This window comes from Pteropus medius, unplaced genomic scaffold (assembly GCF_902729225.1).
Source record: "Pteropus medius unplaced genomic scaffold, Ma_sr-lr_union100, whole genome shotgun sequence".
Taxonomy (NCBI): domain Eukaryota; kingdom Metazoa; phylum Chordata; class Mammalia; order Chiroptera; family Pteropodidae; genus Pteropus; species Pteropus medius.
Window position 1 is genome coordinate 379,355 of NW_024349226.1, and position 18,464 is coordinate 397,818.

The 18,464-nt window shown below is 59.5% G+C and overlaps 1 protein-coding gene across 1 annotated transcript in view; it reads left to right on the forward strand.

Moving 5' to 3' along the window:
- ARHGAP35 (Rho GTPase activating protein 35) overlaps positions 1–14,691 on the forward strand; it is a 103,177-nt gene extending 88,486 nt beyond the window's left edge. The window contains 5 exon segments of the mRNA XM_039881660.1: positions 5,409–5,486; positions 7,120–7,251; positions 13,361–13,466; positions 14,176–14,445; positions 14,447–14,691. Coding sequence (XP_039737594.1) covers positions 5,409–5,486; positions 7,120–7,251; positions 13,361–13,466; positions 14,176–14,445; positions 14,447–14,531 — 671 coding nt within the window. The 3' untranslated portion in view covers positions 14,532–14,691.
- The last annotated feature ends 3,773 nt before the right edge of the window (positions 14,692–18,464 follow it).

The following is an 18,464-nucleotide window of genomic DNA, read 5'->3' on the forward strand; positions in this document are numbered from 1 at the left end:
ACGTTATCGTTTTGTTAACATTACCTCAGTGTGCCAGCCCTTTACATCCTTTCCCGTGTGTGGCCTCAGTATTGACAACATCTCGCAGAGTCATTAACAGATAGCCCCGTGTTTCACATGGCCCGAGTACCCCAAGGCTCTGAAAGGTAGAGCAAATTGTCCCCAGTCACTCAGCCAGCTGTGACACAGAGCCAGGAGCAGACGAGGTCACTTTGGTGTCAGAACCCATGCATGTTTTGACTGTTTTCTGTCGGCCGGCTCGTTTCGGCTGAGACAGGACAGGCGGTCCCTGCAGGCGGGCGCTGGGCTGTGGGTCCCGTTTGTTCCTCGCAGCAGCCTAGGGAGTCTAAGAAGGTGGATGTGAATCGTCGTGCAGTCGGACAGATGGGATACAAACCTGTCTCCCTGACAGCTCAGCCCCACCTGCCCGCTGGCTTCCCAGTCAGGTCTTTAGGGTGAGAGCCGCTCCTGAGCCGGGTGCTGAGGTCTCCTGCATGTGCCCCCGGGCGTGAGCGGAGCGGTTCCCTCTGTGACACAGAGATGGAGTGGGCCCCCTCCGTCACCCTCCACTGAGATGAGGTGCTGCGGTGTGACCCTCTAACGGCGGGGACTAGATGTACTGCTGGCACCTGACCCAGAAGGAAGCCTCGTGCCCCTCCCCCAGACATCAGTCCTGTCCCCACAGCATGGATTTGGTGCCCGAGAGAGTTTGCTTCCCTCCCTGGCTTCTCTGCACTGCCCTGTCCCTGCAGCCCAGCCCGCCTGCGACCTGGACGCACGGAGGAGGGCAGCGTCTGAGAGGCGCGTGTCAGCCTCGGGAGGTCGGCAGAAGTCGTTGAGCGGTTGAGACTCGGCTGGTGCGGGGCGCTTGAGAGCACTTGGCAGCACCGGTTAAAGGACCAAAGTGCTGAGTTCTTCTGTCTAAATATAGAAAGTAGAGAAAAGTAAACAAGTCGCAGTTTGTCTTGGAGGAAGTGTTGGTTTTGTGGCTGGAAAGGAAACGTGGGAGGAGCTGGGTATTGGTGTGACTGGCAGAGGCAAAGCCCGGCCGGGCGACCGTGGACAGACCGTGGACAGACAGCCGGCCCAGAGCACCGAGCGCAACACGGCACTTGGGATCCAAGCGGGGGGGGACTCGTTCGGACGTTTCGGGAGACCGGCCGCGTACCAGGGCACGGGCGGGCCTCTCCCGTGGCTTCCAAGCTCCTGCGCATCACCCATCCGTTTTCCCAGAGCCTCTAGGATGCCAGGTGTCACAGGCTTCTCTCCAGAGCCAGCGGCAGCGGCAGCCGCTCTGACAGGGAAGTCGGGCGAAGTGTGCCCGTTCTTAGCCCCTGGGGGACGCCCCGTGGCTGACATCGGTGAGCCATCTAGCCACCTTACGCTGCCAAATAGTCTTGAGGAAGACCACACCTGAAAAACTCTTGAAAGGAACTTATCTGCCATGTGGGTGCTCAGGAAACATTTATTGAAAGAAAGAATAGGCCTCTGTGCTCCTTTCTCTTGGCTATTTTTTAACGTTTTTACGGAAGTCACACGTGGCCAAGGTTAAAAGTTTCAGTAATGCGTAAGGGTTCGCTTACATGAAAAAGCAGCAGTTACAACAGTTTTGGGAAGTGCTTTGTTCCTAAAGTATCCGATATCTGTTTTTCCTCATGTACCCCGCTTCCGGAGGGCAGCTCCCGGAAGGCGGCTCCTCGACCGGCAGCACCAGCACCGCCGCCGTGCGTGGAAGTGCGGGCATCGGGCCCTGCCAGCCGGGCAGGACCAGGAACTTCAGGCGCAGCCCTGGGGCATGCGGTGTACTCCCCCCACCGCCCCCCGCCATGGTCCAGGCCCACGTACCTGGAGAACTGGGTTAGAGCACAGAGGTGAAAAGAGGCGGCCGTGGGATCAGGTGGCATTCAGGTGGCCCCTCCCACGTATGGCCTTCCCCCTGGGCCTCTGCATCCCTGTCTCCACTGGGACCAGAGCTCCCAAGATCTGCAGGGGCTCCTGTGAGAACGAACACGAAACCTGTGGTGAGCACTTAGCATTGTGCGTCTCACACATAGCGTTCAGTAAGTGGTTTGTTCTTGTTGTTAGCTCGCCTCCTGGACCAGATATTAATCTTTTAAACGGCACCTCAGACAGGGGGCTCTCCAAGGAGGTCATTCAAAAGCTCCGGCCCATTCCAGCGAAGAACAGGTGTAGCTGTCCGTAGTTCTTTTAGCTGTTGAGAGAGTATTTGCCTTCCTGTAAATTCTTAGCCGGAGCTCTCTGTTCTTGCAAGCCATTGGAACAAGACCGTTCTGCAAGACAGGTGTGCAGATGTTTGAAGATAGCGGCCTTGGCCATTCCGAACTTCCTCTTGTTCTGTTCCCGGAGATCAACTTCAACATAAAACGTAGTAGGTATTTGAAACCTGTATGGTTTCTTTTTTTAAAAAGGAAAGAAAAAAAGCCTCTCACCGAGACTCTGCTTGGTAGTGAGTCTTTGGCAACTTCTGGTGTGTGTGGAGACGCCTCAGAGTTTAGGGTGAGGCTTTCCCAGGTGGGCCTGTGGGCACGGAGTAGATGTCGGGGTCAGGGGCCTGTTGGTAAGGCGTGGGCCAGTCACCCATGGGTGTCCTCATATAGGCCCGTGGGTCCTGGGATGCACACCCCTGGAATCCAGTGTCCCTGACCCGGGGCCCCAGCCCTTTGCCTGCGCTGGTCTGGGGCTCCGTGGCAAGCTGCCGGTGCTGCCAGGCGTCCTGTGTCACCCGTGTCCTCCCCTGCGTCAGCAGCCCTCTGTTTCCCTAGCAGCCCCCAGGGTGTTTGCAGTCTGCTATAAGGCTTTGTCTCATTTGCTCGATGTCTAACCGTCCTGGCCGGGCAGACGGTCCCCTCTCCTGGGCTGCGCTGTGGCATGGCACAGGGTGGCAGCAAGGTCGCCGTTTTAAAATGGGGTTTCGTAGAGTAAACACGCACTCGGATGACAGGAAGTACGCAGCTGGTGATTAATGGATGCTGCGGAGCTGGCCTTGCACTTTCAAATGCTTTCATTTCTGTGATCGCGTATCTAGTGAGGTTGCAGCAGGCCCACACCTCTGATAATTTCCAGGGAGCTAATTTGCGCTTTGTTTTCTACCTGTGATGCCTAGGCAGGTGGTCATTAGGAGACAGGGCGGAGGAATCCTGTGTCAGCTGCAGGTCGGCAGGGAGGTGACGGAATGGCCTCAGGCTGCCGCGCCTGCAGCTGAGAGAGCTCCCGCCACACCGGGGCTCAGGAACCAGGGGCCCGGGAACCAGGGGCCGGTGTTTTCCTCGGGTTAGAGAAAGGGCTGCGGGCCGAAGGGAAGAGTGCCCAGAAAGTCGGGGGTGGAAGGCTCGAGCCCGCTGACACCCAGAGCTTGCCCGAATGTGGATGGTTTCCTGTGTAAGCGTGTGGTAAGTGTTACCTGACATGTGAAATGGGTAGAAAGTGTAAATACATCTGATGACAGTTTAGAAAAGTCACTGAGAAAAGAGATCACTATAAAACTACTAGCGGGATCTGTCCCTGACTTCCGGCCTTCGGGGTTGACAGCGGGAGGGGTCGTGCCCCCTCCGAAGCCACTCAGTGCTGAAGGCCAGCGGACGGCGCTCGTGCTGTGTGTCATCTGCGGGGAGGGGCCGTGGTCTGGGCCGCAGCCTGCTGGGTGAATGTCAGGCTCCCCGGGAACAGAGTGCAGGCAGAGGGGCGGGAAGGGCCCTGAGCATAGGCCACCCCACTGCCGTGCGGTTTGGGCCACGGACGTCACCTTTCTGAACCTCGCTTTCACATCTGTATTCTCTGCAGCCAGTAGCTCCTACCATGGGGGGGAGGGGACTCTGTGGCATCATCGTTCTCAATGAGTGAGTGAGTGGCAGATGGACACGGGACAGCAGCTGACTCGGCGCACAGCACAGGGACGTGTCAGCTCCCAGAGGGCGGGCATGGGGACGGTCAGCACTGAGCAGGGCACAGGGAAAGCGTCACCACTTCTTCTTCATCAGAGTGTCCTTGGGGCCAGTGCATTCAACCCCCGTCCTCTGGGGCGAGAGGCCTGTGAGCGGTTAACAGCTTTTAAGACAGGGAGCTGATGACTTTTGCTGCGATGTTCTTCAGAGTTCACCTGCTCCTCATCTGGGCCCCAAAGCAGGCGGGCAGACCGCTTTATCTCGCCCGATGGGCGCTTCTCCAGAAGCGGCAATTACAGCGATGACGAACGTGGGGGGACCCGGTCCCCCACCTCCGCTGCCCACCCCACCTTCTAGCGGTCAGCGCCCCTGCAGCAAGCCAGCGCCGCACAAAACCCACCTTCAGAGGGCACTGGGGTCGCGCTGGCCACGAGGTCCCCCCTGGGCGTTCGCAGGGATTGTTTGCAGGGATTGCTCTGTCCTTTAGACTGATCTGGGGGGAGCAGAGTCGGAGGACGGTGCTCCTCAAGGCCCCTCCATGTGGAGCGGGGCGTCCTCTGCCGGGGGGGTGGTCGCCTCGGCGCGTCACCTTCTCCGGTGTTGTTCAGCCGAATGTTAATCATTTTTCCCCTTACCTCAGACGACACACCAAATAAATTCCAGGAGGATCACGGTGTGAAATAAAAAAAAAAAAAAAGAACAAGAAGAAATAGAGAATATCTGATCTGAGGAGAAAATTTGTTCTAAGCATAGAAACAAAGACATAAAGAGAATGACATCTTGAAAACCTAAAGGTTTTTAATTAAGTACTTTAAAAAATTTAATACACCAAAGAACACAGATAACAAAAAGGGAGAAAATGGGAAAATGTAAACGTTTGTGACATCAACGTAATCACCTCCTTAATATTCTAAGGCCTCTTTGAAGTAGGAAATGAGAGCCACTCCTGCAGGAACGTGAACAAGAGCGTGAATAGGAAATTCAAAGAAATACACACCACCAAGAATCTGTTAAACTTACGAGCTATCCAGAAAAACAATTCTTTGCAGTGGAAATTTGGAGAAACCTAAATGATTAACCACATGACTATATTTAAAGTTATCGTAAACTTTGATGTCTTTAAAATCATGTTAACAGGTTAAGAGTAACGATTAGAATAAGTTCACAACATATTTTGTAAGTGAAAAAGGTGGGTTAAAACAGTATTATCTCCATTTTGTTAAAAAATTAAAATTCAAGAGTGTACATCAAAATGTGTACCAAAGCTATCTCTGGCTGATGTACTTCCATATTAGTGTAATTTTTACCAAAAAAAAAAAAAAAAGACTTGTTTTTAAATTTTTACATGAAAAGGGATGGAGGAAGGCGGTTGAGGAGGCACCACGGAAAGTCGGGAGTGCTTGGTCCCGTCCGTGTCTCGCAGCGGGTGCCTCGTGCCCCCCTCCCCGCTCCTCGTTCTCTGCTCCCCATACCCCACCCCTAAGACGCCTGCTTATATCTCGGCAGGACTGAGCACCGAAGGCATCTACCGCGTCAGCGGGAACAAGTCGGAGATGGAGAGCCTGCAGAGGCAGTTCGATCAAGGTAAGGCCGCGCAGCTGCCACACGCGTCCCCAGAGCAAGAGGTGCCAGCTCAGTTACTGAGAAAGAGAAAATACTTGGCCCCAGGTAGCTCTGCCTCGATGCAACACCGCCACGGAGGAGAGGGAGACAGGCCGTTAGCAAAAGAAAGCAGCGCCCTGCCAAACCCGCGCTGGCCGCTGCTCCCCCGTCAGCACCCACAGACGCTGTTCACGTCGCCCTGGCACGTGCCTTATTCACTGCTCGAGGGCCTTGCGTCTCTGGGACTGGGCCACACAGGCGGTTGCAGGCACGGGCTCGAAAAGTTAGCTTAAAAGACAGTCCTGTCTTGCCGGGGACCCAGGCGTGTCCGCTCACAAAGTCCCTGCACAAGAACACGAGGGAGCCTTTGGGATCAGCTGGCGCCCAAAGCTGCGCTCTCGTCAGACTCACTCTTGGCGGGGACCCTTGTGCCCTAAGCTAGGTCACCTCTGAGAGGCCCACTCCTTGGCCAGGAGCAAAGGGGCCAAAGCGTCACAGTTCTCAGATGTCACTGGCCAGAGAGGACGGGAGGCTGAGGGTCAAAGTAGAGTCCGACTTGGCATGTGGCTGGGCCCGCAGAGACCGAGTCAGGCAGCCCATGCGACAGGGCAGCCGGCCAGTGCGCAGCCAGGAGCAGGCACTGCCCAAGCACCCAGGGGCCGTAGGACTCTGCGCGGTCAGTGTCCGCTCGCCGGCAGTGGGAGAAGGTGACACACGAGAAAAGGGAGACACCCATTCATCTTCCAGGATAGGAAGCCTGAGGTCACAGCGAGGGTGCAGCCACACAGTTGGGTACGCACTCGTGTGTGTGCGAGAATCTGTAGCACAGAGTGTGCCCCCAAAGTGGGAACCGCTGATGACCAGCAGATAATCCTCACGAATTGGGAATGCAGTAAAGTCTGAAAAGAAAAATTAAATGCAAGTCATTGTTATTATAAGCTGGGAGGGGCCAGAAGGAGAAAACAAATCTATTTGTCCGACCACCAGAAGGGACAAGGATGGAGACAGTAGTCAAGACTATTGGTAACGTGACTGTAACCCAGCAGTCCCCCACCTTTGTGGCACCAGGGGCCGGTGCTCCTGTGAGAATAGAATGCCGGAGGATCTGAAGCGGAGCTGAGGTGGTGATGCTAGTGCTGGGGAGCGGCTGCAAATAGATGAAGCTTCGCTCACTCACTGCTCACCTCCTGCTGTGTGGCCCCGTCCGCAGCCTGGGGCTTGGTGACCCCAGCTATAACCCACCGTGAAAAGTGAACCAGCCTTTTAGGAAAGCCTCCTTTTTTCCCTGAGGGGAGGTGTGTAGAGAAAAGGTAGCAACACCTTCAGGCAGCCACAGGGAGCTAGATGGCACAGGATGTGGGGTGCAGCTCCCCTGCCCACAGGGGGACCTTGGGCGGAGGCGCTGGGTGTCGGCCTCTGTCTATGAGCAGCTCCCAGAGATGCCACCTCCTGTCCAGTCTGTGGTAACCCTGAGTCCCCGCCCAGGCTCCAGGCCAGCCCTGGACTGCCTCCCAGGGTCCTTGGGGTCTCTCTGACTACCCGAGCACTGGGTTTGCCTTCGCCTCTGCCAGCTCAGGGTGCTGTGGCCTCACAATCCCAACTCCCTCCCTTTCAGACCACAACCTGGACCTGGCGGAGAAGGACTTCACAGTGAACACGGTGGCTGGGGCCATGAAGAGCTTTTTCTCGGAACTGCCTGACCCCCTGGTCCCGTACAGCATGCAGACTGACCTGGTGGAGGCTCACAGTGAGTGCCGGTCTCCCCCTGCCTGCCCCCCACCGGCTCGGCGGGGGGCGGGGCAGCACCGTGAGAACAGGCCCTGCCATCGGGAGGCTGCACTGGCTCTTGGAGCTGAGATTTGCAGGTCATAAGGAAAGGAATGACACCAAGGGACCCCAAGCGAGGCCCCCGGCAGTGCAGACCACAGATGCCTCGGAGGGTTAGATCAGGAGAGTCGCACGTTCCCCCACACCCCATGGGTTAAGAGCCTGCGTGGCTGTCAAACCAGGTCGGATCCCTGCCCCTTCACACACAGTGTCACTTCCCTGACCCTCAGCTGCCTACGTCGCTGTCCCTTCTCCTGTGTATGAAACAAGACTGGGAAAGTTTCGGAGGCAAGGCTGTGAGCAGCAGCCATGCCTCCTCCCCACCACTCCCTGTGCTCCGGCCCAGCGGCCAGCCTCTGAGGAGGCGGTCTCCGAAGTGGCCTCTACCAGACAGCACTTGGGGCTGCAGCGAGTTAGCGCCTCTGGTTTTAAGAGTCACCTTTGCATGCTGTCCTGCCCGCCAGGGCCTTCCCACCGGGCAGCCTCTCCTGGACTTGCCGCAGAGACCGGAGAGGCCGGAGCGCTCAGAGCCCCCAGGACGACGTGGCACTCTCGGCCTTCTGAAGCCGAAGGCTGCCGCAGGAGGGAGGGAGTGCCTTTGCCAGCGATCGGGCGGTGGGGAAGAGGGAAGGCGTGTTCCTTGGACCCCAGAACATTAGTCTCATCTCGTCACTGCCCAACTCAAAAGAGGGTGCTTACGGGACCGATGGCGTTGTGAGGTCACAAGCCAGCAGGGCTTCCAGGCCTGCGTCACACTCTCAGTGGCTTCAGGGGGAGACGCACTGACGAAGCCCCCCGTGTGTGGAGGGGCCCCGCGGCGGCCCTTCCCTACTGTTTGTCCCCTCACCCTGGGGGCCCTTTCACCGTATTTAACCCACACAGTCTTGGTGGATTAAAACCGTTCACAGCCCCTGATCTCATCGGGCCCAGGGGAGGCAGCGGGAGCACACGTTCTGGGACTGCCTCAGAGCGGCCGCCTTCCCCATCGCCTTCTCAGGGCCGGAGTCAGGGTTTCCGATGCGATCAGAGTGGGCACAGGCACAGGCTTCCCCTCTGATCCTGCCGTGTAGGTAGAGGTCCTCCCAGCAGTCACTTCTCCAGCCGGCTCCAGGCTGGCCCAGATGTGACTCAGGAAACCTCCATCCGGAGCCAGCTTTCTCTCCACCTGCGCTTGTCCCTGGGCGGAAGTCAGGAAGAGGAGGTGTGGGCTGGTACCCAGCTTGCTGGGAGCTGAGGGGATTCCTGTCAGCATTTGTCTTGACTTGGTGCCATCTAGAGGCTTGTAGAGGCCTGGCACCCTCCAAAACCCCATTGTTTCTGCGGGAATTGCTGACATGGCATCTTTTCGTCTTCGGAGGGGCATGGGGGGTGCAGGAAAAGGAGGTGTTACTGATAGGGAATCGCTGCCCTGCCTGCAGCAGCTTCCACTGGCCTCCAGTGCTGAGGAAGGGAGCTTCTTGCTGCTACTGAAGCCTGGAAAAGGGTGGGTAGAGGTCCTCCCAGCAGTCACTTCCGCTTCCCGTTGCCATTATTGTTTCCTGTGCCCCAAGCTAGTCAGCTGGAGCTCCGAGTCTTGAACCTGGCGTGGGGAGTGTATCTCCCGGACCTGGTACCTCACAGCCACAGCGGCCGAGTGAGGAGACACCGGCCAGGCAGGCCGTGCCAAAGTTAGTGTTAAGGGACATTATGGAACAAAGGTTCTCAAGCCCAAAAGCAGCTGTTTCAGCCTGGCTGGGTTTCCATGGTAACATGAACTTGACCAGCTCATTTCACTTACTGCCCAAGCGCTGTTGTATCTGTGTTTAGGGTTCGGAAACAGCTTCACATCCCATCACAACAAATACCAAGGTCACTGTCAAATGGTTTTGTTAGCTTCAGAATTTCGCAATATTGAACAGTCTTGAAAATGTGCCAACAAAATAGATTTTTGTGATGATTCACCAATTACCTTACTACCACGTTCAAGGTAGTGTGTGGGAGATTCAGAAATGAGTAACAGCATACCTCTAGGGAGGGGCAAGCTGGGGCCTGACCTTCCGTGCCGAGACACTGTCCCTGCCCTACCTGGGTGCACACGTGAGCTGCCAGACAGCGAGGCAAGCTGAGCCACAAGTGCAGAAAACGCTCTGAGGACGGAGGAGAGGGCTTCATGGAAGAGGTGGCGCCTGAGCACTGGCCTTGGGAAGCACCAGGGTTTCGGGAGGCAGAGAAGAGCTCATACTTCCCCATTCCCACGTCGTTTCCTCTCACGGCACCCCACCACCCCCGTCTGGAGCCCCTCCCATCCACTCAGGCCCCGCGGGCCCTGTCCTGTGTCTTCCATGCTGGGAGTGTCCTGGAGCTGACTGAATCTCTGCCCAGAGGCTCTGAGCTAAGGACCTTGGGCTCCGGGGCCCCCTTAGCTCGTAGCTCTGCTCGTAAGTTCACGTGTGCATTGGAGTCCGCAGAGAAGGCCGGGAGCTTCATCAGGTCATCACAGGAGGACGTAGGACCCAAGTGGCCGAGGATGCCCGCTTTCCATCTCAGTACCCCATTTACCGATGAAACGGCTTAGGGCCGGTGGTGCCACATGACAGACTTGCGTGTCACCAGACAGACCTGCCTTGCTGCTCACTGGACTCTGGTTCACATGCTGCCTTGTGACGTTGCCCATTCTGGGATTCCTGCTGCTTCTCGTCTGTGCAGATAGCTTCTGGAGGTCACGAAGGTGTTCCTCACTTCCTAGCACGTGTCAGGCCCTGTGTGGGATAAGGGCTGGCCGCAGCGGATGGACAGATGCACAGGCCCTGCCCCGGGCTGGTGGGTAGGAGACCTTGATCAGAGCATGCAAGGTCGCGCCTCCAGGAAAAGGACACCCGGAATCTTCCGCCTCGGCCTTGGAGTCACTCCCCACCGAGGGGTTGCACCAGGCTGGCCGCATGCCTCGCTGAGGGTGTGGCCCGAAGCCAGGCGTTGTCCCTTTCTGGTGGTGCAGGTGTGCCAGCTGGTCAAAGGCCATCCAGGATTTGCCTCTAGGTCCCAAGTTGGGTGGCAGCAGATCCAAGCCTGGAGTCTGGTTAGCATCCTGAGTTCCAGAGGTGGCAACAGAGTGCCACAGTCGGGGCAAGAACAGTGTTTGGGATCAGGGTTCCTGGCACTGATTTGTGTGACCTTGGACCAGCGTTTTACTTCTTTGCGCTTTGGTTTATCTGTATACCATAAGAGATACAGAGCTAGTCTCTAAGGTCCCTGGTGGCCTCTGGCTGTCCCCTCTTCTTCCTCCTGAGTTCTTGGAGTCTCAGTTCTAAATTGCCTGGCCCGTGTCCGACTTCATCTTGGCTCAACTGGCCTGAAAATAACTTTTCCTGAACTATCTTGCTGTCTCAGTGGACTGACACCTAATTTCGAAAGTATGGCATGTTAGCTGGGGAGGCCCGAGTCCCTCTAAAGACCTTCCCCCCATTTCAGAGAGGATCGTTAACATTGGAGCGGTGTCTGCAGCCTGGTGGGAGGCAGGTGGGACGGAGCGGGTATGCTGAACGGGGAGCGGGGCCTGGGCCACCCTCCCCTCCCCACCCCCAGCCTGCGCCCTCGGCGTTGCCCGTCGAGCGGGTTTTCTCGGCCACACGTGGGGCAGACGCAGCCACACGTCTCGTGGTGCTGAGAGCTGCACAAAGCAGCCGAGACCTCCCCGCCGACACGCCAGCCTCCCCGAAGGTGACCACCGTGAGGAGGCCCCTCGGCACTGGCGGGGGTGTTCAGTAGTCAGAAGGCCATCAGCGAGATGGGCCTCGCCTCGTCCTGGGAGACTTCCTGTCGCCCTCCTCGATGGCCGCCTCCTCCCGCCACACACTAGATGCTCCTCAGTGCTCGCGAGTGCCTGCACCACACAGCTAGTGGGAGGGGGGCCACCTCAGTCCTACGACCACCTCGCCATGTCCAGAAGGAGGCCGGCATCCTGGGGCTGGTCGCGAATTACCATCGAGGCAGACTCTGGAACCCCTTCCTCTCCCCGAGGGGGAGAGGAAGCAGCGCTGCTGGTTGTTCAGCAGATAGGAAGGAGAGGGGTGTCCTGGTGGACAGACGGCGGCCTTGCCAGCCCCGCTTCCTGCCCCCGGTCGGATGGGCGGGCGGGACTCGGCTCTTGGGTGAAGGTGCTGCTGTCAAGGGCCCAATTAAAGCAAACACAGCTGTGCTTGTCGCGTGGGCTCCGGGAGAGGCCTGTGCCGTGTCGCACCCGGAAGGGCACGGTCATTTCTTAGGGGGCCTGAGCCTCGCACGTGCTTCTCCTGCTCTTCGGTACCACCTCTCGTCCTCCCAGAGCAGCCCGCTTCTCATAAGTAAACGTTTTCTTGAAACTTAACAGGAAAGGGTTTTGAAACTCAAGGCCAGAAAGAAAGCGTGCCCTTAAATCCTAGGTTCAGAGAAATGAAGCTGACACTGGCCCCGCGTAGGGAGTTCCTGTGGGTTTCTTTAGTCATTTTCTAACAGACCAATGTTTCCACAACACTGTTATCAAGTCTGTGCAGTTTCAGGGTCCCCGCCCGCCTGTGAAAGCTTTCGCTAGCGTCCCCGCCCATCTTTGCTGCGGGGGTCCCTGACAGACAGACGGACTAGTGTCCCGGTTCTTCATGGGGGGCCGTCACCGAGTCGAGGCACCGTCATCAGCCCCTCTTACAGATAAGGAGGTTGACACTCAGACGTATCACTTCCCCAAGGTCACACAGCTGGTATGTGTCAGAGACAGGATTTGTACCCAGGACCTGCAGTGCTTCCGCCCCTGCCAGGCCTCCCTACCTCACCAAGCCTCACACCCCCCAGACAGTCACACTCTGGGTTGACCAGCCAGCTGCAGAGGTCCCTCACTCGGAAGCCACAGGGTTCCTAAGGAATGTGGGGGTTTGGGGAGCCTGCAGACCCCCAGGAAGCGTAGGTGGGCCTGTACATGTTTTATTTGTGGGGAGAAGGCCCAGTACTTTCCTCCATCCCAAAGGAGCCTGTGACCCCAAACCAGTTAGCGTCGCATTTCTTAACGGACCCTGTCCACCTACCCCCACAGCCCTCAGTGGTGGGTTGGCTGCCATCCCTCCACGGGGCGGCCCTGCTCTGGTGTTTCTGAGCCCTGCAGCCCTAGAGGTGGCCTCCCCACACTCAGAGAACCCTGTCGGCCACCAGACTCCACGTGGGCTCTGGACCAGGTCCGCCACCTCGCCCCCGCTGGCCCTCCCGGCCAGGACGGACCAGGCCCACTCGGGAGGGGTCCGGGACCCCAGGGAGCACATTGGTCAGACAGTCAGGCTCTGTCCCCTCTCCAGACCTCACGCGTGAAATGGGGCAACAATAGCTTGTGCCACGTGGGTCATGGGGACGGCCGGCAGCAGGCCTGGCGCGGGTCAAGCGCTTCGCTGGGGTCGGCTCATTTTCCCCTCCCAGGATGTTAGGGCTCCGGGGAGGGCAAAGCATGGCTGTGTGGGGGGTGCACAGTCCCTTTGATGGACTGTGTGACAACCCTCCTCCAATAGGGAGAGTGGGGAGGGTCCCGGTGGCTCCAGGAGAAGGACAGAGCCCTGGTCTTGTGACAGACTCCCTCCCTAGGCAGTCCGTTGGTGTGGGTGGGTGGCAGCGCTCACCCATCTGGCCAGGAAGCAGGCAGGCTTTCCGCGAGGAGACGCCTGTCTCCAGGGGCAACCAGACGAGCAAAGAATGCTGTTCTTTATGATGGAGTCTCTTTGGACCCTCGAGTCTCGGTGGTGGGGGCCAGGAAGCCCTGGGCACACAGCGTTCCCCTTCAGTGGGGCCCTGGGACCGAGGTAGGCTTGGGCCCTGGTCCCGTGCCACTGCCAGGTGTGCGGCCCTGGGCACAGGCTCTGTGGGAAACAATGGGGTCGGCCTTGTCTAAAGCCCGGGGCTCTCCTCCAGAAGGTCCAGCAGCACACCGCGAGGCGGCCGCCAACCACCGGTTTCACCAGCTACCCGGGACCCGTATCTGCTTTGAGCCCCAGAGCACCCACAAGTGGTGGCCATGAAAGTCTGCTTTTCTCTTTTCTCAGAAATCAACGACCGAGAGCAGAAGTTGCACGCCCTTAAGGAAGTACTCAAGAAATTTCCGAAGGAAAACCACGAAGTCTTCAAATACGTCATCTCGCACCTGAACAAGTATGTCCCACGGTTTGCCGTTTGCTCCGCCTCCCTCAGAGGCCGCCAGTCAGGGCCAGTTAGCGCGGCGAGGCTGAGCAGGGCTCTGTCCTCTGCCCGCCAGCGGCTGCTGGCCCCCCGCCTCAGCGGGCCACACCTGGCTCATGCCCCGGTGTCAGCCCCGGTTTTGAGAGAGGCCCACGTGGCCTCGAGCGAGCCGGGTCCCTCTCCCCAGAATTCTTGTTTCTCCGGTGTGTGGCAGACACCTTGCCAAGAGTGGGCGCCGAGAAGGAGCAAAGCCCCGTCAGGGAGCGCTGGGGCTGCGGGGCGGAGGCCTGTGAGCGGGCTGTCCCCGAGCAGTCACACGCAACAGGCCTGCCTTCCTCTTGCTGAAGTGCTTCCCAGGGCTCTGCTTGGGACACTCACACTCCCTATCCTGGCACAGCCAGAGCCTTGTCACCCACAGTGGTGATCCCGGTGAGAGTCCCTAAGACAGTCCGTCCACCCCCGTGGCTTGTAGGGGCCTCCGTGAGCCAGGGCCTCAGAGCCACTCCTTGGGGGCTTGCCACGTGGGGACACGGGAGCAGAGGACAGGGCACAGACAGCTGCTTGGGCCTTTTCTCTCAGGCTGCAAGTGGGCAGCCGGAGTGACAGTGACCATGAGCACATGCACAGGGCAGGGCAGGGCAGGGCATGGGGCCTCTGACCGCACGTTCGGTGTCGCCCACAGAGTCAGCCACAACAACAAGGTGAACCTCATGACCAGTGAGAACCTCTCCATCTGCTTCTGGCCCACCCTAATGCGGCCGGACTTCAGCACCATGGACGCGCTCACGGCCACGCGCACCTACCAGACGATCATTGAGCTCTTCATCCAGCAGTGCCCCTTCTTCTTCTACAACCGGCCCATCAGCGAGCCCCCCGGCGCCACGCCCAGCTCCCCTTCCGCCCTGGCCTCCAGCGTGCCCTTCCTCACCTCCACACCGGTCACCGGTCAGCCCGTCACCACAGTCGCCTCCACCCACCCCTCAGTCCCCGATGCAGCCCCTGCTCCCCTCCCAGCTTCAAGCCGAGCACACGCTGTGAGTCACCAAGGCCTGGGGCAAAAAGAGGCTCGATTTTCTCAGACGGGGTGGCGTTTGGTCTTGAACACAACCAGGTCCACTGGGGCAGGGGTGGGGAGGCTGTCCCCTCCCCCTCTGTCACCTTCTCAAGATCTCATATGCAGCACCAGCCAGCGTCCACCATAGGCTGGGCCAACAGCGCCCCGAGCCCAGCGCCGCAGACCTGGGGCTGACTGCGGGCAGCGGCTGGGGGCCCTGCCCTTGGACACGGACCCCTTCGAGGACTGACTGGCCAGGCGGCGGCCCCGGTGGCCGTCCACATGCTCGCTGCTCCGGGACTGCCTGCCCACGCACACCAGCTTCGGCGTCACCCACTGCCTGACAGAGCCCTGGCCTTTGCCAGGGGGAGGAGGTGGTTTTGATTCGGGCCACCCCTGGCAACCTCCGAGGAGACACTTCTCATCTGGCTCACCTGTCTCCCTACCTTCCACATCTGTTCCCACCCCCGTCGGCGGGGAGCCTATCCAGCAGCCTCCTGGGGAACACAGGCCACGGCGCTGCCGTCCCAAGGCACAGTGCCAAGGGCGTCTGCCCGGCCGCCCAGAACAGCTGGAGGGAGCTTTGTGCCTGGACCGAGAGAATGTGACTCGCCCCTCCAGCCCCCGTGCTCCCTGTCCGCTGCATAGGCTTCGGGGACAGTTCCCTTCATGACAGAGGGACACTGGGAGAAAAGGAGAAAACCTGTCCAGTAACTTGGAAAAACAAAAAGGAAGAAACTACAGACCTCAGCACTCAGCTCCCCCGCTTCTCAGGCCGACGGGCGCGAGGGGGCCCTGGTCTTTGTGACAGCAAAACAAGGAGGCCCGGCGGGCAGCTGCCTGAGAACCAGTTGGGGGTCCCACGCACGTCCTGTTATCAGGTCTGCGTTCCCCAAGAAGAGACGGTCTGAGCCCTCGGTGGGTGGAGCTGGGGATTCGAGCAGACCAGCCTGGCACCTGGTCTGCCCTGGAACACTACAGGCTGTGGGGACGCTGGGGGGAGGAGGACTGGAGTGGGGCCAGCTCAGGGCGCACTGGGGTTTCGTCTAGTGTGCTTGGTGTTGAAGCGGAGTTGTTTCATTCTGGGGCACAGTGTGCCACCAGCAGGGTGTGTGCGGGAAGAGGGCGGGGTAGGGAACTGAAGCACTGTGTCCTGCTGGTGCCCGCAGGGGGCATCCTTCATGCTCCCCAGGCCAGGAGATCCCAGAGGAGCCACATGCACAGAGGCCACCAGAGTCAACACCTGCCTGTCCCACCCCACCCCTCTCCTGTGGCCTTGCCCGCCCTTTCTGAGAAATGGCCTCCCCTCAGCTTCCTGGCCTTTCCACTGGCCCCTGGGAGAACCCTTCCCACGCCCCACCACACACAGCAACCTGCTAAGGCTGCTACAGACCTTGGCTGCCCCCCACCCCTGGTGGCCGGGCTGTGGCCGCTGCAGTGGAGAAGCCTGACACTACGGTGCCCAGGGTGCAGGGTGTGGGGTGGAGGGCCCACCCACCACACTGACCTCTGGGTCTCTGCACTTTAAGAAGTAGCACCTGGGGTGTGTTTGAGGATGCCCTGGTCATCTCAGCTGGGTGGCCTGACAAATTAAGAGATGCCCCGAGGACTGTCCAGGTACCCCTAGCCCCAGACGCTTCCGGCTGGCTGTAGAGAGTGGGGCAGCCCTCAGCTCACGGGCTCCTTCCTCTGGATAAGCTGGATCCTTACCGTTCCCCTAGTTCGCGTACGGCAAAATAAGGTGCTTGGAAAAACTAAATTATCCCTGCAAGTTTTACCCTCCTCTTCAGGAACCCAAGTCAAAAAACACACCCGAGGTACATGACCGTTTTATGTAAACGTTGGGTGACGAGCGTTTCTCTGGTGGGGCTGTGCCTGATGGTTTAGGTCAGGGTGGGCTGCAGGGTGACGTTCTTGTTCAGTTTTGACAGAGGTTGGCAGACCCCCAGGCAGAAGAGGAAGTCGGTCCACTGAATTAATTTGTCCCTCGTTCTCACCTGCTTCGAGGCATTGGGTTTGAGTTGAAAGGGTGCCATGGGGGTGACCTGGGGCCACTGTCCTGGTGCGAACTGAAATAGCAGTAGCCCAGTTCCCTCCCGCTGCCCAGGCTGCACTGCCACCCCCTCGGTGCTGGCGCACTGGCCGCACCCCCACCCCGCTTGCAGCCTGGGCTCTGCACCAGAAGCTCAGAAGCCCCCAACAGGCCTGCCTGCCCACGGCACCCCACCCTGAGGTGCAGCGTGCACGTGGCGGGGGGTTCTGGGCGTGTGGGGAGGAGCAGCAGTGCTCGGCGTCCTCCCCAGATAGAGGTTGCCTCCGGTCCCGCAGCGCACCCTGGTGGCCAGCTGGAGCAGCCATGGGCCCCCCTCACCTTCCCGTGTCCTGCCAAGGTTTTCGAGGTGCAGGCGGGGACCAGCAGCTCCCGTCCAGCCAGAGCCGCAGTGGGCAGGCGGCTTCGGGGTTCCTCTCGTTTCTGCTGCTTCCTCACGGACTCCGCTGCTGCTTTCAGCTGGCCCAGGCTAGGGGACGTGTCCTGGTCATTCTGAGTTGGCATCACCACTGGTAGTGCTGGGCCCCGGGTGTCCGCTTCCACTCGGGGGTCGGCGTTCAGATGAAGTGGGCGCTTGGGTGGAGGGCCACGAGAGCCGGGGCTCGCGTGGGACGCTGCCTTAAACACATGCTCCCCACGGCTCGAAGCTAAGAGGGGGGTGAGCACGAGCCGGCCTTGGCCAGGGGGCCGGCAGGGCGTGGCGGGCAGGGCTCTCCCCGTCTGGTGGTCTGTCTGGGTCCACGAGAGAGTAGGTGTCACGACAGCCATTGGCTGTAAGCTGAAGGCCAATCCTGCCCTGTGGCACTGGTGCCGTGGAGGGCAGGGGCTGGGGTGCCTCGCAGGGTCGCCCTGAACCCCTGGCCGCGTCGGGCGTCACAGCAGCCTGACGTGAGGGGCACAGAGAGAACTGGGCAGCACGGTCTCTGTGAGCCCCACACCCACTGCCACCGTGGTTCCTCCTGTGTGGCGGGAAGTCTGCCGCCAGGTGATTCTTCCAGAGCAGGCGATGTGAGCCCTGGTGGCCACGGTGGTTCCTCGCAGCAGCGTGCTGCCCAGAGGGCTCGGGAGCGTGCGCCTTCCCCGTCCGTGTTCCTGGAGCGTGGGGGGTGAACAAGGGTGCCCCAGCCTCGGCCCTGAGACTTGAAAACAAGCTGCAGCGTTAGTGATCTGAAGTCGCCTCCCGCACCCCATCCCTCCCGTGAGAATACTGCTTTGAGGGGTCTGCTAGAGCAGGGATCCCCAACCCCCAAACTGTGGACCGGTACCAGTCTGTGTCCTGGTAGGAACTGGGCCGCCCAGCAGGAGGGGAGCGGCGGACGGGCGAGCGAGTCGTCGTCCATGTCCGCAGCTGCACCCCAGCGCCAGCATCGCCGCCTCAGCTCCCTCTCCCATCAGCGAGCATTGGATTCTCATGCAAGCACCGGTCCCTGATGCCACAAAGGTGAGGACCACTGCACTAGAAAAAGAAGTGGGCAGTGGCCTGGAAGTGTCGGCCCCCGGCCGCCGAGGGCTCTGGTCAGCCGGCCACTGCGTTTCCCAGGGGAGGCAGTGCCGGGACTTGGGCGAGTTGCTGGGGACCAGCTTCCTGTGCTCCACAGTCCTCATGGGTCATGGGCGTAGCATGCCCTGGGGCACGGGAACGGGCCTGAAGGGCAAAGCCTTTGCCTCGCCTCCGGAGACAGGCACAGCGCTCATTCTGCAGACGGGGCCGTCACCCTCACTCCTATCGCTTGGCAGGTTCAAGCCACTCTTTTGCACTTAGGTGGAAGGACAGACTGAGTCACGTGTGCCAGAAACCTAAGTCCGGTCTGGGACTGTGCTGGGGACGGCAGCAGGGAGGGCGTGGTGTACAGGGAAAGGCTGTTCT